At 46.0% G+C, this 23,888-nt stretch overlaps 1 protein-coding gene across 6 annotated transcripts in view; it reads right to left on the reverse strand.

Annotated features, from left to right (window-relative positions):
* The window catches only part of UGGT1 (UDP-glucose glycoprotein glucosyltransferase 1), a 93,877-nt gene that overhangs the window by 60,612 nt on the left and 9,377 nt on the right, over positions 1-23,888 (reverse strand). For all 6 annotated transcript variants that reach the window (XR_015062737.1, XM_085899741.1, XM_085899740.1 and 3 more), the window contains exons 3-15: positions 18,879-18,955; positions 17,000-17,130; positions 16,735-16,847; positions 16,065-16,239; positions 15,825-15,921; positions 15,165-15,243; positions 14,662-14,762; positions 14,469-14,568; positions 10,201-10,261; positions 9,940-10,031; positions 7,444-7,594; positions 4,438-4,557; positions 748-833 (exon numbers count right to left, since the gene is read on the reverse strand). Coding sequence is in view for 5 of the 6 variants with exons in the window: in XM_085899741.1 (XP_085755867.1) it covers positions 748-833; positions 4,438-4,557; positions 7,444-7,594; positions 9,940-10,031; positions 10,201-10,261; positions 14,469-14,568; positions 14,662-14,762; positions 15,165-15,243; positions 15,825-15,921; positions 16,065-16,239; positions 16,735-16,847; positions 17,000-17,130; positions 18,879-18,955 (1,383 nt within the window). In the remaining variant the exon portion in view is untranslated. The remainder of the gene's footprint in view (positions 1-747; positions 834-4,437; positions 4,558-7,443; positions 7,595-9,939; positions 10,032-10,200; positions 10,262-14,468; positions 14,569-14,661; positions 14,763-15,164; positions 15,244-15,824; positions 15,922-16,064; positions 16,240-16,734; positions 16,848-16,999; positions 17,131-18,878; positions 18,956-23,888) is intronic.

Consider the following 23,888-nt stretch of genomic DNA (forward strand, 5'->3'; position numbering starts at 1 on the left):
ACGAGCAAAAGCGACTGCACTGCTGCTCACATAAACCACACTACCCTGCACGTTCATAATTTAACTTGGTATAATTATAATATTTTGATAAACTATTTGCTACATCAATTCCCACAAATGAAGGTTGGCACATCAACATGGCATGTAGGCCAAATGGTAATGTGACGTGCCAACTGTATGGTGTAGTTGTCCATTAATTTAATTCAGTTGTTAACTAATAATCCTGCTTAACGACTCCAATTGCCTGAGAGGATGTGAACGAGAATGGGGAGCAAAATTAACTTTTATGCGAGAACATCATGAAGGAGTGGTGTCCAGAGAATGTAGCTTTTACTTGTTACCTCCGCCACCGAAGGTGGAAGGAGGCCATGTTTTCACCCGTCTGATTTTGTGCAGGACATCTCAAAAAGTTGTGGACGAATTCAGACGAAACTTGGTGGACACGTTGATTATGTGACAAGGTCGAATTGACTCGATATAAATGGGCCTGATAAAAAAAATATATAATGGGCCTGATATGTTCTCGTGGATCAGGCATTACGTGGCGGAGGTATGCGCTCGACCGAGTGCCCTTCTCATTTAAGATGTATTTGGTTGTGTGGCCCACAAGGCGCCAAGGAATTTTGCTTCTGGCTCATGGTCAAAAATATTTGAGGACCCCTGGTCTAACTCATCGTAGAGACAAACAGACAATTTATGAACACAGCAAGATCTCCCATTGGAGAAGCCTCACAAATTACCACAAACCGTAAGGGGATGTTGTGCTGGTAGAACATCTCAGCAAGCTTGATCAACTCCTTCGCTTCAGCTTGTTCTGGGTCGAGGACAAGCACCTGCAGGATGGATTTAGAATTTCATTCTTGGTCACATTGTCCTCCTGTCCTTGTTCAATGGTCACACAACTACAGATATACAAGGACAATGAAACCTAGTGGATATAAGCGTGATCGTGTAGGCACCGACAATGTTTATTTCAATTATTCAAAAAAAAAATGGTTCATTAAATTCCACATATAATGACAGCATGCCAAGTTACATCAAAAAAAGGAAACCCAAAAGATGTCATTTTAAAAATATATACATCATAAGACATAAAAATATGATTGGAGTCAAATATATTTCCATTGGAGATAACTCATTAAAAAAACCCCAATAATTTCCCCTCAACAATACAAAGATATCAAAAATGAATAGGCATTATACAGGCTTTAAAATAAATAAATAAATATTAAATTATAAAATAGTGGAACAGGAATGGCAGAATAAAAACAAACAAGAATCCTTCCATCTATTGGGACCATACTCTGTGCAGAGCGTTGGTGCTGCCGAAGCAGTCTCCTTGGCTATTGGGCACAATCCTGGACGGGTCGCCACTCCGACACATGGTACCAACATGCTGGCACTCATTTTGCCAACCTCGGAAGGATGACAGGCTGAGTCAACCACACCTGGTATTAATTCAACAGCAAAGCAGGATTTGAACGCAGGACACGAGGATCCAAACAACGCCACCCCAACCATTAAGCAAACACGAGGAAATAAAGTAGAATGGCACTCGGTAGAACACATACCTCCACCAGGCTGAACACTTATTTGTTTGTTTTTTCCTCCTCCACACATAATCGAGGTTCGTGGAAGAGTGAGTACACTGAACGGATCAGGATGTATGATGCATGGGGAAGGAAACTCCAAGGAGGAAAAAAAACTGGAAAATTAGGAGGGATTTGGATGGTGTTAACGAGGGTAGAAAAGATCATGGATTTGGAATGGGGATGATCTGAGATTGTGGTAAACGGCTGTTTTGAAGACCTGGAGTGAAGGATGAGATCGAAGAGGATGTCGAAGTTAATTCCATAGGCGGGGGGGGGGGGGGAGAAAAAACAGAAGAGGAAGAAGAAAACAGGAACAAATAAGTGGAGGTGAACAATGATCCTGGATTTGGGTAGTTTTACCAGAAGAGGGTTGATGGTGGACCATGTGAGCCCTGCAGAAACTTGGGGATGACATGGAAAGAGCAGAGGGTGCAAGACCACAAAGGTGGCAGTAGAAGACAGAGACCACCGTCCTGTCTGCGATGGCGAAGCGATAGACCCATCGACTCCGCTTCAGCGCGACAGATTCCAATGATCTTGAAGACCTTAGTTTTCATGGCATTAAGTTGAGCAAGATCTGAGGCAGGGGAGCCAGCCCAGAGGGGAGAGCAGTAATCCATCAAGCTGCCGATGAAAGCCTTGTAGGTGAATAGGAGTTCAGGTGTGCAAAGGAAGGACTTTGTATGACGGAGGATGCCCAGTTGGCGACTGGATTTGGAGGTCAACTTTGAAATGTGATTTGTCCAAGAAAGATCATGGCTAATAGAGAGATCCAGGAATTTGAATATCTGAACCTCCTTATATGATTGTTCAGAAAGTAGAGGAGGATTGGGGGGGAGGGGTAGTTGCCAGACCATCCTTTCAGAGAGAGCTCATGAGAGTGTGAGATTTGTCAGAATTGAAAGACTTATTCCAAGTGTTTGACCAGCTTGTGATTATATTTTTCCTCAAAGGTCTGAAGTGTGAAGAGGGGGGAGAGGGGGCAGCGACCTGTCTGTCTGAAGGATGTCACGGCAGGTAGTGGAGTCATCAGCAAATAGATAGAGGATCAGAGAGATCATTGATGAAGATCAGGACTAAGTTTACGACTTGTACCCCACTGACAGGCTGGATCTGGATCCGGACCTGAACCAGAATCTAATCGGCTTGTTCTCATCACCTACCCAACTCGTCCAACAAGTTTTGTCATAACTAGTTCACAACTTTATATAAATGTGCTATATATCATTTTTGGCCCAATCTCTCAGTGGTCAAGAATCACTTTTTAAACCCTCGTATCTGGATCCAGATCTTTATCAAAATAAGATAGCTCGCCTACTCGATGAAGGACACCGTTGGATCTTTAACGTCCACCAACTAATGCTGGAAGATGGAACGCCCGGTTTAGCGTCCATCTGAGGCACGGCGACACATATCGATGCCTCGCCCTGCATGCGAAACACCAGGATGAGAGTTTATGGCTGGGCAGAGATTCAAACCCAGGCTAGACAGCTCAGTGGCAAGTTGTAAAGTTATTAGAAGACAAATATTGTACAAATTAATTGGTGTTTTTCTTAATGCAATACAGAGTAACGTTATACATTCTTGCACACTTTGGAGTGAGCACCGAGACTTCTCCGTACATTGTGTATTTGGATCCCATCATCATGTGACGCGTGCGTTCTTGAATTCTCTCAATTTTTTTTATAGAATGTAGAGGCTCGTGGAGGAGCTGGAACATCAAACGGATCAGGATATAACAGAACAAAAGGAACATCAGAGAGGGGGAAGAACACCAACAGTGGGGTCGAGGGACAACATGGAGGGAGACCGAGAAAAAGAAAAAAAAACAAAAGTGATGTGGGGAAGAATGAGGGCTAGGGGACAATGCACGGGGTGGACAAGATGGATGCAGCCACAAACTCGAGGAAGGAAACCATGGAAACTTAGAAAGAGGTTGGCTTGAGGATGGTGAATGGGGGAATAAAAGATCATGGTTTTGGATGGGGGACAATATGATATAATATATAATAAATGACCGTTTTTACAGCCATTTTTCCCTGCTGTGCAGGGGTTTGGCTTTTTCTTGAGGCAATGTTTTATGGCCGGATGCCCTTCCTGACGCCAACCCTGGTCACCTCTTACGACACACAGGGATATGGTACACCTATTCTAACCGGGGCATACACCGGGACCAGTACACTGGCACTCATTTCGCCGACCTCGGAAGGATGACAGGCTGAGTCAACCCCCTGGTGTTAATTCAGCAGCCAACGGGGCTTGAACTCAGGACCCTGGGATCCCAAGCCACCATCCTAACCACTAAGCCAACACCAGGCTTATACAATATGATATGGTGGTGAACAACTGTCTTGAAAACCTGGAGGGAAGAATGAGTTGAAGGGAAGTTGGTTGCAGACGGGGGGGGGGGGGGAATGAACGAACGACTGGAGGTGAGCAGTGATCCTAGATTTAGGGAATTTCACCAGAAGGAATTTTATGGTGGACCACGTCCGCCCTGTAGAAACCTGGGGTAACAAAGCACAGAGAGGGAAGAGCGTGCACGACCAGAAAGGAGGTGTTTCATCGAACAGCAATGAATCATTAATAATCGCTAAAAAAAAAAAACACAACAACGGATGGGTCCCAGGCGGGTTCCTTGAGGGACTCCGGCAATGAGCAATACCCAATCGGAGGGAATCGCACGATTGCGTATGCATTGCTGGCGGGAGAACAAGAAATCAGAGAGAAAGACAGTGGGATGTACACCAAGATCAACCAGCTTTGTGATCACAACTGTGTGACCGGTTTGATCAAAAGCTTTCTTAAAGTCCATTAAAATCACGATCAGAATTACGGGAGTTACCAGGTTGTAAAGATTCTTGCGGATCTGTCTGATGACACCGGGAAAGGTCGGCCGTAACAGCTCCTGCAGGTTGATTGGCCAGTTGGAATACTTGCGATCCTCCTCAATGTTGTTGATCCACTGGAGGAAAGGAGCGGTGGAGTTGATACCAATGAGGTAAACAGTTATTCGTTGTCTCACCCATATCATACTTGTATGACCCATAGGTGAGGAAGACGTTTCTCAGAACATTATTAACAGATACACAAAAACATCTCCATACCAATGAAAACACAATTTAAATCGGTCAGCATTAAACTTTCAGAAAAACAAAAACACACTTGGCAAGTGATGTGAAATATTGGCATCTGATCGATTTCACCTCTCAGGGTAGCACAATAGCTTCAAGGAATTACAAGGAATTTTTTGCACAGGAGAAGGCCATTCGGCCCATCATGCCTGCACCACACCAATACCAGATTTTATAAATCTGTCGATACCCCTTCCCTTCGTGTGCAGCCTTTTGGCCACTACACTGGTACTCATTTCGCCGACCTCGGAAGGACGACAGGCCGATTCAACCCCCTGGTGTTAATTCAGTGGAAAACGGGGCTTGAACTCAGGACCCTAACCGCTAAGCCAACACCAGGTTATTCACCTTCGAGGTAAGCACACTTGCTTCCGAGCTGTGTCACCTGGATCTGAATCCTCGTCCAGCTAGAAAAATGCCGCCTTGGTGTTTCACATGCAGGGTGAGGCATCTATGTGTGTGCTGTCCATCAGAGGGATGTTAAGCCCGTCTGCCAACACAAGTGGTTGGTGGACATTAAGGTCCCACTTTTTGACAAAGAGTAGGCAAGTTACCGCCAGGACCCTTAACCAATTACAAATTCCTGTCACCTTCAGTTGAATGCGAGGTCTGGTCAGCTGGTTCGTGAAAGACTTGGGCCAAAAACGTTCCTGGCTACCCCCACAAGAATGTAGAGGGATACGAAGGAGATGAGGAGAGGAGGGGGAAACTGAAGGTGAGCAATTAGCCTGGATTTGGGGAGGGCTACGGGGTATGGATTTATGGTAGAGCATGTGGGACCTGGTAGGGCTCGAGAGTGCTGAATAGTTGAGAGTGTAGGCATGTACTCCCCCCTTCACCCCCCCCCCCCAACCCCAACCTGTCTGTGGTAAGAAAGGAGTAACCTCTGAACCTCAGTCTCCTGCATAATCATTCTAGTTATTATCCACAGGGTATTCCACCACTTCCAGAGGTACAAAGTAAGACCTGGTGCCGCCTGCACAGAATAATCTATGGCGGTGTGGATTAAGGCCTTACATATCGTTAGGAGCCGAGACCAGCCAAGGAATGAGATGGAGGCAGGGAGCCTTTCCCCAGATCATCAGCGTATCTGTCCCAAACAGCATTGGCACAGACAGACAATTGTTGACAGGCACAAGTATTGTTGCAAATTTGGAAACCTATCGCACACAACATATAGGTCCAAGAGATCAGTTATATCGGTAAGTATGTATTTTATAGATAGCTCCCTTTTCCCTTGTCTAATGGGTAAATAAATGTTTATGCGCTGTGAGTTACTTTTGATAGTTAGGATTTCCTTTTATTGGAAAGCACAACATGCAATGACAGCAACGGGTTACTACAGTTCTGCAGAGAACGACGACAACCTTCTGCCCCGGGATTCTCCGTGAGCCAAGTGGGGGGGGGGGGAGGGGTCGAGCCGCACCGAAGTGCAAAAAGGGGAGTCAGTCAAACGGGACAGCAGTCTGTCTGGCTGGTCTTGGTCGACGTCGTCTTTGTCCTCCTCCTCGCGATAGAGAGCCTGAGGAGGCGCAGGAGCTGGTCTGGAGCCTGAGCAGAAGCTAGTCTCGGTCGTCGTCGTCATTGTCCTCCTCATCACGATCGAGAGCTCGAGCGACGCCAGTCCCTGCAAAACCGCAAGGGTTGCTCGCCAGTGTCCGGGTTCGGCTCGCCACTCGCCGGACTAAGTCAACTTGAAGACCACACGAGGTGGACAGGTCCAAGACAGACCCTGGTCTTCAGCCCGACTGTCCTCCGGGCTGGAGGTCCGAATAAAGACCATTTGGTCTGATTATTTGGGTGTGTGTGCATGTGTGTGTCCGTGGGCCCGTCTGCTAAGTAGTGAACTGTATAAGTGCTCTGGCTGTACATGCCTGCATTGCTTTCTTAATTATTCGGTTTAGCTCTGCCCTGATGTGCTCCCCTCATCCCCAATTGTAAATAAACACCCCCATTTGTTCAATGTTTCAACTCATTCGTGCCCATTCCTTCATTGACTGAGCGTGCTGCGTGTTGGAAAATTAGCCAGGCCGTTGCCGTTGTAACGGGACATTTGGGACTGAGGGATCTCGGCGATCAAACCGCTCTGAATGAACACGGGACGAGTACGCTAAGCAGCTCGTTCTGTATGGGAGCCGTCGAGGGTGAATTTCCCCGGTAGGTTGGACCACGTGAGTATTTAGGTAAATTGAAATTCGCAATCGACCCTACCCCACGTGGTCTGTCTATTGGCGAACTTCAGTCCAATAAGGGACCTGTACTCTTCGGACTTTTCCGAAGAAGTACGATCTAAATTCCTGGCGATCGGTCGAGCCGACTCTGCAGCTCCATCTAGAGGTCGTGCTCGTGGCCTACGCCCAGCCCCACAACAGGATTACCCTGATGCCTTGAAGCCAGATAAAGCAATCTCTTCCAATACCAGGAATGAAAAAACAAACCACAAATGCCATGAATGAATGCAGTTGTCACAAAGCAAAGCACGTTTGGAACAAAGGTGGACAAGTGGTTGTCCTGCATGGAATCTACATACAATTCCTTCAAGAGCAATTCAAAATCGTTCAAAAAGTGCAGATTCATCTTATTCAATAAATCATGAAAGCCTCCTGTTGATGCACGCATGATCAACATCCAGTTCTCATGAACAAGTTTGAACACAGCAAACCAACAAGCGATAAGAGGTACTCCATAACGTTAACATCCTGCCTTGTCATACTAACCAGGATGGCATCTTGGCGGATGTCGAGTGCATGACTACCCTCTGGAGGGTTCACCCCCAACCCCAGGAGATCTGCGAGAAGATGTCCCCTTAGACCAAGAGCTTGCAACCCCTCCAGCACACGTCCATCTTCTCGAACTATCTCAAGCACTCTGGATCATGACACAAGCACAGGCAGTTTTGCTGAACCATCAGAGAATCATTAAAGAGTGGCAAGGTGGCTACAGCACCAAACAACCTGATGGTGTGCCATCTTACCAAACCGATACAGTTATACATTCCGCTAAAGTGCACACGTTCTTGTGGAAACAGACTGTTGCAAAGCAAGTCAATATTTTTCAGGGGATGAATGAAAGCAAATTTATTTCTTTACAACGTCAAGGTTCACGGAAGAACCAGGTGAAAGAGTTATGACCTGATAGTAGGGCAGCGAGGCAACTTGGACACAATAAGCAAGGAAATTAAAGAATAAAAGAAGGGAGTAGGAGGAGGAGGAGGAGGAGGAGGAGGGAGAGGAAGAAGAGGAAACACTGCAAACAGCAAGTAAGAGGGCTGGGTTGGGGAGGGTGAGTGGGGGGGGGGGGGTAATAACAATTGTGGATATAGATAGGGGATGATGCGAGATGGCAGCGCTCCACCTGCTTGAAGCCCCGAGTGAAGAGTGGAGAACAATGTGTACATCTGGAATTGTTTTAGATGCCACATAATCCAGGTTATACTGACATGATGCTGGAGTGCCAGCCCATATGGAAGAGCAGTGACAATGTAGCAAAGCTGAGCTCCAAAGCCGTACTCGATTGAGCCATGGCCAAAGACCTTTTCGGCCTTGTGTACCTCTCACTTTATTCAGATTTTGTACCAAACAAGTTCAGATGAATGAACATCTTCCAATGGCTGACCATGGAAACAGACAGGTGGGTTCGTTTGATGATGCTTGTAGACGAGCAGGGCGAGTGAAATTTTCCAAGATTAAAGCATATGTTGCAGTTATCAAACCAGTTGAGAGTGACACAGCTGCTGTCTGCCCATTAGTAGTATGGATCATTGCATGACACAATGTGGATTCCTTAGCAAAAAGATCGAGATGGTTTTATCGAGCATCAAATATATAATTTATGTAGACTGGAAACAAGACTGGGCCCAAGGCATTGCCTTCCAACACTTCAATCTCCATTGGGAAAGGAGAGGAGAGGTTTTGCGTCATAACACAATGACTGCACGAATGGAGGAAGTTATAAATATACGGATGAAGGTGGCCTTGTATGCCGCAGGACAAGAGCTTGACAAGCAAAGCAAGAAAACAGACAGTTTGGAATGCCTGAGATGTGTCCATAGAGATGGTGCTAAACTCATGTTTGAGATTTAGGGCCTCCATCCATTGCTTAGAGAGGTACAGCAGCATGTCCAAAGTTGATTGATCAGGATAGAATCCAAACTGATGGTCAATGATTTGGTTGTTTGAAAACAGGAAAATTGGACATCAGCAGCAATGATGGATTCCATGCCTTGCATTACTCTTATCAATTATTATATAAAGTTTTTTAAAGGTATAATAATATATCATTTATGACCACATGGCACCAAAGAACCTATGATGCAACGTGCATTCATGCACAAAGTGGAGAAACCAGGCAAGGTCTTGAAGGATATGGGTGTGCAGGGCTCCAAAACGAAGCATAGGGAAGGACTTCAGGGTGGCACAGGTCAGCACTTCGACATCCACAAAGGTGGGCTCGTTCTCGGCTGATGCTACCCACCCCGGAGAAAGCACAGGCGTCCCGGGCTCTGACCAACTCAATTCGCCTCCTGTTCAGTCACTCAGCTTCCAAGAGAGTGAGAGGAGAAGTGCAGGAGAAAAGAGCGGGAAGAGAGAGGAGAGGAGAGGAGAGGAGAGGAGAGGAGAGGAGAGGGAGAAAATGAGTGTGTACGGCCTTTTAACACCTTTCCCCCTGGTCACGCACCATGCTTTCAAAACGTTCTTTGCTAATCTCCTGGCATCAGGCAATGAGGCCGCATGCCGCAGCTGCCATCGTGATGTCACATCGATAGGGTATTGCCACCAGCACTGTCTGACCTCATGATGCGACACCTTCCAGTGCACCAATGGCAGCACACCTATTGTGGGTCCTTGCCAAATGCCTTGTACTCAGAGTATCGGGTGCAAGAGGGGTTTCTCGGCCGAAACATGAACTAAAACATCCAAATTCACCCCTCTCCTTACCTCGTTCCCAGAGATGACGCATACAAATTACACTTCTCTATGTTACCAATACAGCTCCTCACTGCATACATAAGTACAGGGAAACTATATTCTAAAGGGTCCCTGGTTACACAAAAAAAAATGTTCTTACCAACACAGACCACACTAACTTAACATACCAGCTGATACGTAACAACACTCGTATGCATTTAACAAGCTGCTGCTGTACAAGCTGTTGTGTGCAGTAAGGCTCTGGGAAAGCCAGCTTAGTTACTGCAGCTTTACAAATTGACTCACGTGAAAGGATCATGAAGGTCAAGGTCAACATTGAGTCCGTTGATGAATAACGCAGATTCACCTGGGTGGATGCCATGACTCCCGGAGAAATACTGTTTCGTAAAAGAGGAAATACATCCATAAAAAAAAGAAAAAGGGGGTGGTCACAAAATCCAAACAATCGATTTCGAGCTAAAATTGGAATTTTCACATTGGTAAAGGAAGCCCAACACCGAAACACCGGTAACAATTCAACACTCGCCTCCATGTCAAGATATTTACCTTCTGATTCTCTTCTATCTCGTTCCTCATGTCGCTGCTAACTTTGGTCCGTGTGAGCGTCCTTTTGGAAAAAGGACATTTCAAACATCAAGGTCTGCAGGTCATTTTTTTTTTATGCGCATGACAATGGAGGCTTCTCCAGACATGATGCAGGTCATTCCACAAAATTAAGGATTTCGTCGTAATTGAAATTTAAAATGCCCACAGTCTAAAACGAGTTATTCCTTCCTGAATAATTGATTCATTGATCAAAGTAAAATACAACTGTTTGGAAATCAGGCAATTCGATCCTGAGATATTGTCGACTAAAAATTAAAGTGCTACCCATTGGAGATCGAAAGCCATTTGTAAAAGTTTTCAACGACGACGTCTGACAAGGTATTTGATTCCTTTCCGCACTACTGGTCGAGATACAATATAGGTACACTACCGGTCAAAAGTTTTAGAACACCCCCATTTTTCCAGTTTTTACTGAAATTTAAGCAGATCAAGTCCAGTGAATAACCTGAAATGGTACAAAGCTAAGCGGTAAACTGCCAGGAGGTTAAAAAAAAAAGATTAGGTTACCAAAAACTGAAAAATAATGCAAATTTGAGAGTTGCTAAAAAGCCCTTTTCAGGGAACAAGTAATGGGTTAGCAACTGCAGCTGTTCTGCAGCAATAGAAGTAAATTAAGCCTTGAAAGTTGATGCAAACAATTCCTACAGGTGTCCCAAGTTTTGTTGATTAGTTACAAACCCTCTGTCTGCATAAGAGCAGTGTTGGAACAGACTGTGTTGCTACACCGTCTGAAGCATTATTTTGACAATATTGCACTGCAGGAAGTAGTATATTGCTCTAATAATGGCGAGAAAAAGACAATTAACAAAGGAAGACAGACAGACCATTATAACCCTGAAAAGTGGAGGTCTTTCCTTTAGAGAAATTGCAAAAAAGCCAAGGTGTCAGTGAGTACAGTTTCCTACACCATCAAAAGGCACTTGGAAACTGGAGGAAACTGACAGGAAGAGGTCTGGCAAACTCAAAGCAACAACACAATCAGAAGACACATTTCTGAGAGTCAAGAGCTTGTGTGATAGGCGGCTCACAGGACAGCAGCTTCAAACACAGATTAACACTGGTCGAAGTAAGGAAGTCTCAGTTTCAACTGTGAAGAAAAGACTTTGAGCTGCAGGTTTGACATGTCGAGTGGCAGTAAGAAAGCCATTGCCAAGATGGCAAAATAAGAAAAAGAGGCTTGCCTGGGCCATGAAGCACCACCAGTGGACAACTGAAAACTGGAAGAAGGTCTTATGGACCGATGAATCAAAATTTGAAATTTTCGGTTCATCACGCAAGGTATTTGTACGTCGTCGAGTAGGGGAAAGGATGGTTCCTCAGTGTGTGACACCAACTGTCAAACATGGAGTAGGAAGTGTGATGATCTGCGGCTCTTTTGCTGGATCCAGAGTCGCCGACTTGCACAGACAGAGTGACTGGCACCCTGAACCAAAAGGGTTATCACAGCATTTTGCAGCACCATGCAATACCCTCTGGTCAACATCTAGTTGGTCAGGGGTTCATCCTTCAGCAAGATAACGACCCAAAACATACCTCCAGGCTATATCAGAACTACCTTAGAAGAAAAGAACAAGACGGTAGGCTTCAAATCATGGAATGGCCAGCACAGTTTCCAGACTTAAAACCCAGAGCTGGTTTGGGATGAACTGGACAGAAGGGTGAAATCAAAGCAACCTACAAGTGCAACACATTTGTGGGAACTTCTGCAACAGTGTTGGGAAGAACTTTCCGAACAATATTTGATTTCCATTAGAGAAAGAATGCCACAAGGCTGTTATATCTGTAAAAGATGGCTACTTTGAGGAGTCAAAAATTTAGATAAAATTTTGTTCAACAAAACGATTGCACGATTTCCTTTTTTATCTGCAACCGTAAATTTGTTCTATGCTTTAATTTCAGAGAACATTGAAACATTAAACTGCTTAAATTTCAGTAAAAACTGGGAAAATGGGGGTGTTCTAAAACTCTTGACCGGTAGTGGACGCATCGGTCATTGGCAAAGTTTATTCACAATGACCTAAAAAGCAGGTAGTCAGGGCATGAATGCTGCGCTTCAACAAAGTAAGCAGGAGGTTGAGAAGGAATTGTAGATCTGATAGTTGAGCAATTGAAGATTCACTTTGCAGTGGATCTTTGGTCTTGTTCTTTCAGATGTTCATCGATTTAATGAACCAAACCAGAACGGCACTTGGCACCAACGCGCACCTCCACCAGGCTGAACAGTTGACGGTTTGTATCCCACCGATAGGCCTGATCTGAATCAAGTTGGCTTGCTTTCATCACCAACCCAACTCATCACAACTTTTTGAAACATCATGCTACATGTCCGTTTTTTTGGCCAGATCTTTCAAAGGTGAAGAATCATTTTGAAAATATAAACAAACAAATAAATAAATAAATTATTGTGTCCGGATATGCATCTTCACCAAAATCAAATAAATTTGGTGCGGTCACACACGCAACCTGTCCAAGTTTCATCCGAATCTCTCCATAACCTTTTGTGATATGCTGCTTACAGACAGACAGACAATCCGGTAGGTGGAAATGGGTAGTCGCCTAACCAATAGAACCTGACATTATGGACCCGTTCAATGGGGAATGACCTGAGGATTAAGCACAAGAAAATTCATGATTCTGGCTACAAGGGTTAATGCTGCAGATTGTTTTTTCGTTAAAATACCCCCACATTGAGGTTTTTCGGCCGTTGGTAGGCAACGGAGGGGTCCATAGCAACGGTTCTTTCTCACACATAACTAGGACATACCATGAACCTACCATACCAGTTTCATGTATATCTGACTCATAGTCTCCGAGATATAACGAACTTCGTTTTTTTATCGTTTTCGACCAGGGTTCATTCAAAGTCTATCTTCTCTGACAGTTTTCATAGGATCCGGCTGGAAATTTTTGACAATATGGCTGAATGTACTGCCCACAGTCGCTCATGGCCCGATTTTTGAAAAAATAAAATTTTTTATGATTTTTCAAACATTTCACAGTCCCGTTGCTCGGCAACGGTGGTGTCCATAGCAACGGTTCTCATTTGCACACAACTAGGTCATGGTATGAACCTACCAACCAAGTTTTATCGAAATCGCCATTTTATTAACGGAGCACTGGATCGAACACACAGACAGACAAACAAGCCGGTAGGCGGACATGGGTAGTCGCCTACACAATAGAACCTGATGCGATGGGCCCGTTCGATGGGGAATGACCTGAGGATTAAGCACAAGAAAATTCATGATTCTGGCTTCAAGGGTTAATGCTGCAGATTTTTTTTTGTTAAAATACCCCCACATATAGAGGTTTTTCGGCCGTTGCTAGGCAACGGAGGGGTCCATAGCAACGGTTCTTTCTCACACATAACTAGGACATACCATGAACCTACCATACCAGTTTCATGTATATCTGACTCATAGTCTCTGAGATATAATGAACTTCGTTTTTTTTTATTGTTTTCGACCAGGGTTCATTCAAAGTCTATCTTCTCCGACAGTTTTCATAGGATCCGGCTGGAAATTTTTGACAATATGGCTGAATGCACTGCTCACAGTCGCTCGTGGCCCGATTTTTGATTTTCAAAAAAATTTTTTTTTATGATTTTTCAAAAATTTCAGTCCCGTGACTTGGCAACGGTGGTCTCCATAGCAACGCTTCTCATTTGCACACAACTGGGTCATGGTATGAACCTACCCACCAAGTTTCATCGAAATCGCCATTGTATTAACGGAGCACTGGACCGAACAGACAGACGGACAGACAGACATACATATCGATGGAAAAACTGATAATAAGGATAGAACAAATTTCAAGAATTTTTTTTTTTAACTTCTTTTTTTTTTTTTTTCGACTGGATCAACCTCCCAACAAACAGACAGGGGTGAAAACAACATCCATCCACCTTCAGCTGCATAGATAAAAAAGATTTTCCAATTCAGATTTCTTTATGATTGTAATACTTGCGTTAAAAGTTGATGAGCAATAAATCCTCATAAACTGCTCCAACAGTGTGATTTTACAGGTTTTCACCAGTTGACAACAATGTAAAAAGCCAACACAATCATCACGACAGAACTACAGTAAATTTATTTCACCAAACAAAGCACAAAAACAAGAGCCTCCTGTGAACGATACACATCATGGAACAAATGGGACAGCAAAGCTAGCTATAACGGACAAATGAGTGAACGAGCTGAAAACATCACCTTGCTTTGTTGGGAAAGTTTTGACTGATGTCTCTCAAGACCCGTAGGCCCTCACCTCTCGGGGCAGACATTACACGGGCAGCAGTTTGGAAGCTGAGATCTAGGGGGTTTGGGATGACAAGAACTCGAGTGACCGAATTTGATGATGCAGTCACGTGTTATGGAGTTCTTAAATCACATGAGTTGCCCATACCTTGAAGCTGCCACACTTTAAGAGGAGCCATCTCATTGGTGCTCTCGACAAGGTGTGTCCTCAGTTCCTGAAGGTTATCCTTCAATTCAGGGTGAAACTGCCTGATGTGGGTGCAAGGCATGGGCAATGGCAATGGGTTCATCATGAGAGTAAAGGAACAAGACATGAAAACTCAGTTCTTACGTTTCCAGTCCTTGACCTGCATACAGTCAGGGACACTCATTTGGCTCCTCACTTACTCACTCACTCAAAATTTCTTTCAAATAGATGTTCCTTCCTTTGTATATTAAAATGGGTGACATCTTGTGACTTGTCCATCTGTACCCATTCAACCAATGCCCATCAATGTTCATATTACTTTATAAAAAGGTCAACATTTCCTTCATTTCTGCAATCATTATAGTTACGAACATCCAGGCCTGCAGCACGTCGTCATGCCTTTTTTGGGAGTCCACACTATTCTCCAGCGAATAATCTTGTCTGACATACATCACGATGCTTACTTGAGTTTGCCAAACAAGAATCCCTGAATTTCATCCACCACGTCCTGCACCTCCAGCACCGATGCATTCATGTTGCCATCTGCAAACAGCAGCAAATCAAAATCATCGGTGGCTTCCTCAGGGACGAGAGAGACCTATTAGATGCATGCGTGATCGGGATCAATTTGTGGATTTGCTCCGCTTGTTGCATCGTTACTGTGCTGCCGATTCAGTTCCTCCAAAAATTTGGGAAGGAATTTGGAATCTGGCCAGGACAACTGCACACAAGGGCCTACTGTTTTCAAAGCCACCAAAAGATATTTTTGTTTGCCAGAAAATGTAAACCGACGGAACGGTCAGTTTAGCATCTGTCTGAAAGAGGGCATCTCAGAAACACAATGGCCTGCCCATGAAACACCAGAAGGAAATCAAACCAAGACATGAACGTGCGCTACCTCCGAGCTATACCTGTCAGCCCGACATCCAATTATGTGACATCACAAAGAAGCATACCCAATATTGTTGCGTTAATGTCAGCATTTTGCAAGGAAGTTGAAAAAAAATGTTTAGACTTGTACATATGACAAGTTGATGAACATTTTTGGGAATGACCTATGCAGGTACGTAATGTTCCCATGACCAAGTAAGAAGGCAGAGTTGAATACCACTGAAAAGACGCACCTTTGACTTGAGCGTCATCCTTTGCTTTGTACTCCGTGCTCTTGATAGCAAGCTCGACTCCATAACCTGAAAGTCGAACCTTCCTGTCACTTGGCTTCTAAAAGGGAAAACAAAGGATACGAAGTTAATCACCCATTTCCTGTACACGGGCTGGACACATTTCAATTCTCCGTTACAAAAAGTCATGCCAAAGTTAAACGGTTTCAAAGAGAAATATCGCTTCGGAAAGGTAAGCCAAACCTTAACGTAATGTCGGAGGACATAGACCAGATCTCCAGCTTGTGCCAACTTGGAAAGCAGATGATGGAAAGAAGAAAAAGCTGGCGTGCCAATCTCAGCATATAACAAGACCACAACGGGAGGGTCTCCTGCTCCTGGAAACTTGTGGTCACCCTTGAAAAGCGTAGGTCGTGGCCTGATAAAGAGGGGCAGGAGATCAGCCGACTGGAAATTTGACCGACCGGATAGATGGTCGTGGAGACTGCCGGGGTTGATAATCATAGCTTTGTTGATTAAAACATTGTTTACCAAACTATTTGACCAAAATAAATAAATAAATAAATAGTTGCCAATTCCGGCAATGCGCTCGTGGTCTGTGCTGGCGGCACAAGAGAATAAAATGGTTAAAGTTATCCGCCGCCGTAAAACATCGCAAAGCGCTGACGTTTTGGGCCTTGTCCTTTGGAGGCGCAAAAAGAGGGCTATGCCTGAAACGTCGGTGCTTTTCATCTTCACGTTTTCATTAACCACGAAACTGAACGATTCATTAATTTTGAGAAAGCAGCAGTCTGACCGCTTGGTTGCCTAGTTCCTGGTCTAAAAATCGAGTTTTCAGACGATATGTGTCGCATGTTATCCAGGTAGTTCGGCAGTTGAGTAGAGGAAGGTGAAGCAGCCAACACGTTTTTACCTGTCTCCTGCTGAAATGAGCAGTTTGGTAAGGTCCTCCGGTATGCAGGATGTTTGCCCATGTACCACAACGAATGCCTCACAACCAATAGGTGGAGACTCCTCTTCTGCCAGCTGTCGATATGAAATGCGACACGCCACACAGGTGAGAAATAAGCAGCATCATGCAATTTAAAGGTAGCAAGTTGTAACCATTTTAGTGGTGTACACCTCCATCATTTGCTGCCTGAGCAAGCCAAACGTTTTCACAGCTCCAGAAAGAATACCTGGCGACACATGTGTACGGCGGGAGAGTACGTCCGGATCGAAAGAGAAAACTTGAGCAGTGAGAGTTGCACAGGTGAAAGGAACTGCGCTGCCTTCTTGATCAGCAGGTCGTACAACTGAGACTCTAAAGCTGGAGGATTCACGCGGAATTACACCATCAGCAAAAAAATTCCAATGATCGCCAAAAAAGGCAATGCTGAGATTAAAATACAAACAAATAAATAAACAAAATCAAACTAATCGACTCCAGTGTTCGTCATCACAGGTGATGTAACCCACTCAGCTGATAGATGCAGATTTGCTTCTAAATTTTCCCAGAACAAAAAAACAAATATTGAAAAGTCATATTTCCTTGTGGTTAAAAAAATAAAAAAATAAAAAAATAAAAAAGAGAGGGTTACAACTCTTTTATCATAATCATTGGTCAACTTTAAATAACAACACAAACTAGAGGGGGAGCACTCGGGAGAGTGCAAAACATCCGCCGCCAATACTGCTGGGTCACTCAAGTGAACCTTATATCTTATTCATTAAATATGTCAACAGTGCTGAGAGTTATAGTTCTTTTCTCCATTTTTTTCGGGGGGGGGGGGATTGGAAATCACTTAAATCATGTAAAAATGCAAAAAAAAAAATAAAAAAATCGAAATTTTGTTGAAAAAAAAGTTGCAAATTTTTTTTTTCTTCTTGGGGGAGAGGGGGTTGGAAATCACTTAAAACATGTAGAAATGCAAAAAAAAATTTCTTTTTTTTGGAGGGGGTAAAAAAATTTGGGGGGGGTTGGAAATCACTTAAAACGTAAAAATGCAAAAAAAAAAAAAAAAATTTCTCAAACAATTTTTTTTGGCTGGGGGGGGGTTGGAAACACTTAAAATATGAAGAAACGCAATAAAAAAATTTTCTCTAACAATTTTTTTGGGGGGGGGTTGGAAATAACAAAACATGTAAAAATGCAAAAAAAATAAAATTTCTCAAACAATTTTTTTTTGGGTGGGGGGTTGGAAACACTTAAAATATGAAGAAATGCAAAAAATAATTTTTTCTCTAACAATTTTTTTTGGGGGGGGGATTGGAAATCACTTACAACATGTAGAAATGCCAAAAAAATTCTCTATTTTTGGGGGGGAGGGTAAAAAAAAATTGGGGGGGGGGGGTTGGAAATCACTTAAAACATGTAGAAATGCAAAAAAAAAAAAATTCTTTTTCTCTAACAATTTTTTTGGGGGTAGGGGGGACCAAGTCCAAAATTTAATGGCATGATCCTTGGACCATACCTAACCCCCCCCCCCACCAAGTTTCGTCGAAATCCGTCGAGGAGTTTTTCCGTAATACTGTTCACAAACAAACAAACAAACAGAAAGGGGTGAAAACAGTAACCTCCATCCATCTTCGAAGATGGCGGAGGTTAACTAGAACGGCATTCGCGAGATCACACACCTCGGCCAAACTGAACGGTTTACGTTTTATACCGCACCGAGAGGCTAGATCTGGATCCAGACCTGAAACAAAATCTAACCGGCTTGTTCTCATCATCTACCCAACTCATCCACCAGGTTTTGGCAGAATCCATGCGTAACTTTTTGAAATATCGTGATGCGTCTCGTTTTTGGCCCCATCTTTCAATGGTGAAGAACCACTCAAAACTATAGGATTCAGATCCAGATCTTCACCAAAATCTAATCGTTTTTCTCGTCACACTCCCAACCTGTCCATCAAGTTTCGTCCAAATCTGTTCATAACTTTCTGAGATATCCTGCTCACAGACAAACAAACATACAGACAGCAGTGAAAACATAACACATGTCCACCTTCGGTGGCAGAGGTAAAGATGCCTTGGGAGTTAACAAGAAACAAAAGGTAAATATAAATGATCCATACCTTGAACAAAGGAAAAGTCCAAAACAGTCTGGACAAACTCCCAAAACGTCTCCTCCCCTTCTTCAGCTAAAAATTCACTGCAAGGTGAAAAATGAGGAGGAATACGAGATCAAGTTAACCTTTGATTGTGTCACTGCAACGTGATCACAAAGCAAGAGCTGATGTGATTGGTGTCTACACTATGATCCTCATGAAGTTGTGGCCCCAGGCTCAAAATACAATACAATGCAAGGTTAAAGAAAGACCAAGATAACGTGGGTTGAAGGAAGCGTCGGAGATGGTGATGGGAGTTGAGAGGTGATGGTGATGGACTGCTGCCTTGAAGTATAAGAGGGAAGGATGCGATTGAACAGGTGGACTCTTCCACAGACAAGAGAAAAGAGGAACAAAGAAGTGGAGGCAAGCAAACGGCTTCGATGCTGAGAGGTTAACAAAGAAGGAAGGGGTGCGGGTAGTGCGTAGTGGTGGTTGAAAGTGTGTGGCTCAGCTGAACTGTGAGCAGATTGGATAAAGCAGAGGATGAAAGACTGGCAGTGAGACAGCTGAAGATGGAAATTATTTCTTTATTATCTCCAGACATCAATGAACGAGTAATTCACATAAAAATGCACACTGGCATTGCCTCATGTCGCTCTGCATATAATACACGAGCAAATACCACCTGTCGCTTCGCTGAAGGGAATACCAAGAGAGTAGGGAGAAAAGGTAGCGTGAGCAGAGGGGAAGGGATGGCAGAGTGAGCAGAGGGGAAGGGATGGCAGCGTGAGCAGAGGGGAAGGGATGGCAGCGTGAGCAGAGGGGAAGGGATGGCAGCGTGAGCAGAGGGGAAGGGATGGCAGCGTGAGCAGAGGGGAAGGGATGGCAGCGTGAGCAGAGGGGAAGGGATGGCAGCGTGAGCAGAGGGGAAGGGATGGCAGCGTGAGCAGAGGGGAAGGGATGGCAGCGTGAGCAGAGGGGAAGGGATGGCAGCGTGAGCAGAGGGGAGGGATGGCAGCGTGAGCAGAGGGGAAGGGATGGCAGCGTGAGCAGAGGGGAAGGGATGGCAGCGTGAGCAGAGGGGAAGGGATGGCAGCGTGAGCAGAGGGGAAGGGATGGCAGCGTGAGCAGAGGGGAAGGGATGGCAGCGTGGGCAGGGGGGAAGAGATGCCAGCGGGAGCAGAGGGAAGGGATGGCAGCGTGAGCAGAGGGAAGGGATGGCAGCGTGAGCAGAGGGAAGGGATGGCAGCGTGAGCAGAGGGGAAGGGATGGCAGCGTGAGCAGAGGGGAAGGGATGGCAGCGTGAGCAGAGGGGAAGGGATGGCAGCGTGAGCAGAGGGGAAGGGATGGCAGCGTGGGCAGAGGGGAAGGGATGGCAGCGTGAGCAGAGGGGAAGGGATGGCAGCGTGAGCAGAGGGGAAGGGATGGCAGCGTGAGCAGAGGGGAAGGGATGGCAGCGTGAGCAGAGGGGAAGGGATGGCAGCGTGAGCAGAGGGGAAGGGATGGCAGCGTGGGCAGAGGGGAAGGGATGGCAGCGTGAGCAGAGGGGAGGGATGGCAGCGTGAGCAGAGGGGAAGGGATGGCAGCGTGAGCAGAGGGAAGGGATGGCAGCGTGAGCAGAGGGGAAGGGATGGCAGCGTGAGCAGAGGGAAGGGATGGCAGCGTGAGCAGAGGGGAAGGGATGGCAGCGTGAGCAGAGGGAAGGGATGGCAGCGTGAGCAGAGGGAAGGGATGGCAGCGTGAGCAGAGGGGAGGGATGGCAGCGTGAGCAGAGGGGAAGGGATGGCAGCGTGAGCAGAGGGGAAGGGATGGCAGCGTGAGCAGAGGGGAAGGATGGCAGCGTGAGCAGAGGGGAAGGATGGCAGCGTGAGCAGAGGGGAAGGGATGGCAGCGTGAGCAGAGGGGAAGGATGGCAGCGTGAGCAGAGGGGAAGGGATGGCAGCGTGAGCAGAGGGAAGGGATGGCAGCGTGAGCAGAGGGAAGGGATGGCAGCGTGAGCAGAGGGAAGGGATGGCAGCGTGAGCAGAGGGGAAGGGATGGCAGCGTGGGCAGAGGGGAAGGGATGGCAGCGTGAGCAGAGGGAAGGGATGGCAGCGTGAGCAGAGGGGAAGGGATGGCAGCGTGAGCAGAGGGGAAGGGATGGCAGCGTGAGCAGAGGGAAGGGATGGCAGCGTGAGCAGAGGGGAAGGGATGGCAGCGTGAGCAGAGGGAAGGGATGGCAGCGTGGGCAGAGGGGAAGGGATGGCAGCGTGAGCAGAGGGGAGGGATGGCAGCGTGAGCAGAGGGGAAGGGATGGCAGCGTGAGCAGAGGGCAAGGGATGGCAGCGTGAGCAGAGGGAAGGGATGGCAGCGTGAGCAGAGGGAAGGGATGGCAGCGTGAGCAGAGGGAAGGGATGGCATCGTGAGCAGAGGGGAGGGATGGCAGCGTGAGCAGAGGGGAAGGGATGGCAGCGTGAGCAGAGGGGAAGGGATGGCAGCGTGAGCAGAGGGGAAGGGATGGCAGCGTGAGCAGAGGGGAAGGGATGGCAGCGTGAGCAGAGGGGAGGGATGGCAGCGGGAGGAGACGGGAAGGGATGCCAGCGTGAGCAGAGGGAAGGGATGGCAGCGTGAGCAGAGGGGAGGGATGGCAGCGTGAGCAGAGGGGAAGGGATGGCAGCGTGAGCAGAGGGGAAGGGATGGCAGCGTGAGCAGAGGGGAAGGATGGCAGCGTGAGCAGAGGGGAAGGATGGCAGCGTGAGCAGAGGGGAAGGGATGGCAGCGTGAGCAGAGGGGAAGGATGGCAGCGTGAGCAGAGGGGAAGGGATGGCAGCGTGAGCAGAGGGGAAGGGATGGCAGCGTGAGCAGAGGGGAAGGGATGGCAGCGTGAGCAGAGGGGAAGGGATGGCAGCGTGAGCAGAGGGGAAGGGATGGCAGCGTGAGCAGAGGGGAGGGATGGCAGCGTGAGCAGAGGGGAAGGGATGGCAGCGTGAGCAGAGGGGAAGGGATGGCAGCGTGAGCAGAGGGGAAGGGATGGCAGCGTGAGCAGAGGGGAAGGGATGGCAGCGTGAGCAGAGGGGAAGGGATGGCAGCGTGAGCAGAGGGGAAGGATGGCAGCGTGAGCAGAGGGGAAGGGATGGCAGCGTGAGCAGAGGGGAAGGGATGGCAGCGTGAGCAGAGGGGAAGGGATGGCAGCGTGAGCAGAGGGGAAGGGATGGCAGCGTGAGCAGAGGGGAAGAGAAGGCAGCGTGAGCAGAGGGGAAGGGAAGGCAGTGTGAGCAGAGGGGAAGGGAAGGCAGTGTGAGCAGAGGGGAAGGAAAGACAGCGTGCACTTCTGGACTTTTTGAATGACATGTCAAAACTTTGTTCATCAATGTATTGCCTACTCGTCTGTCAGCAAAGCTATGAGCACGCTTTACCGGCCAACTCTAAATGCCTTGCTATTCATTTTAAAGGATCACACCCTTGACTTGGGGAAGTTTAGTTTGCAAGTGACTTGCTTTTGCTGCTATTTAGCAAACAGGATGCCCCAAGGGTGTTTTCCTTTTCAATAAATACATTACCAGGCCACGTGTAACCGGAACATGCCCAACAGGGACAAAAACAAACAAACAAACAAAAAAACCCTTCTTTCGTTGCAGTCAAAGTTACTCGGAATCGACGTCGATTCCAGTAAACTACTCGATGACTTTTAATCCCATGGATGGAATCACGTACTTTGGAATAGATTCTGCCCACCAGTATAAGCACTCAAGCGAGCACTCCAATGCTAAGGTACGGCTGGCTGGGTCGTCCAAAAACAACGTCCGGAGTATAAAACAATGTGTGACTTGGACAAATGAACACTAAAAAAAAAATAGAATTTTTTTGTTTTGCAGTCGGAAGTGCTGCAAAGTTCAATTCCGAAGTTTAAATTTTGAAAGTCGGTTCAGGTTGAGAGATTCTCGAGCTCATCACATTTCAGCTGTAATCAGTACCGTATTTAATCTCTTCTCAGAAACTACACACATAGTTTTGATGAAACTTGACCACGACCTTCATCACACGTGTTGGACTCAAGCTTGTTCGCAGCATTAAAAAAATATATACAGTATATATATATATATATATATATATATGTATATATATATATATATATATATATATATATATATATATATATATATATATCAGGGGTTCCCCCCCCCCCAATATAGGTACTGACCTTCGTCTCCGTTACATATTTTGCGGGTCATCCACGCCTACCAGTGGTTCCCTGGTTATACCAGGTGAGCCCAAGAGCATTGTCCCCATTTTTTACAACAAGTGTGGGGATAATAATCGAATGGTTAGGGATAAATAAAGCAAAGCAAATTGATGATAAATAAATCACTTGTTCAAAGCCATGAGCTTTCGGTGGTGTTGGATCAGGAAAGTGTCTCCTACCAAGGTTTCTACATGGTTGATGCCCGCTTCGTTTTTGGATCGACATTTCACAGACACTCACCTTGCGTGTATTAAATCTCTCATTAATTATTTATCCGTCACCGCAATTAAAGATTTAAACATTCATCATTGGTATTGGTGTCAAAGATCACAGGAAACTCCCGTCGAATCCAACAGCTGTTAACATCGGTGACCTTTCAGTGATTGAAGGACTCTTGGATAACGTGAATCAAATGGCAATTCCCTCATGGACATTCAGTTTCTGCGGTGCAATCTCCAGAAGGTCCGATTGCGAGCGTTCAATCAAAGGACCATAAAACCTTGGACAGTTTTTTTTTCCATAAATGATGTCAAAATGATAGCTGGCCTACGGGGAGACCTTTTGTCAAGTCATGGCCAAGTTTCGATCACAACACAACACAACCCAGGCCAAAAGACCTTGACAAAGGTCAGCACACTTTCACCGAGGATAACTTTGGTGCAGAATGCAACATTAAGGCTATTTATCAGCAAATCGTGAACAAAATATCATTGTTATTCCTCTTTACCCAAGTCCATCAACCCTCCCTCCGATACCCTTTGGTAGCCTGTGAACCTGCTATCCTTTGTCATTTAGTTCTCCATGAGCCTAGA

This window comes from Eptatretus burgeri, chromosome 10 (genome assembly GCF_056783735.1).
Source record: "Eptatretus burgeri isolate ZD-2024b chromosome 10, Ebu_testis_v1, whole genome shotgun sequence".
Lineage (NCBI taxonomy): Eukaryota > Metazoa > Chordata > Myxini > Myxiniformes > Myxinidae > Eptatretus > Eptatretus burgeri.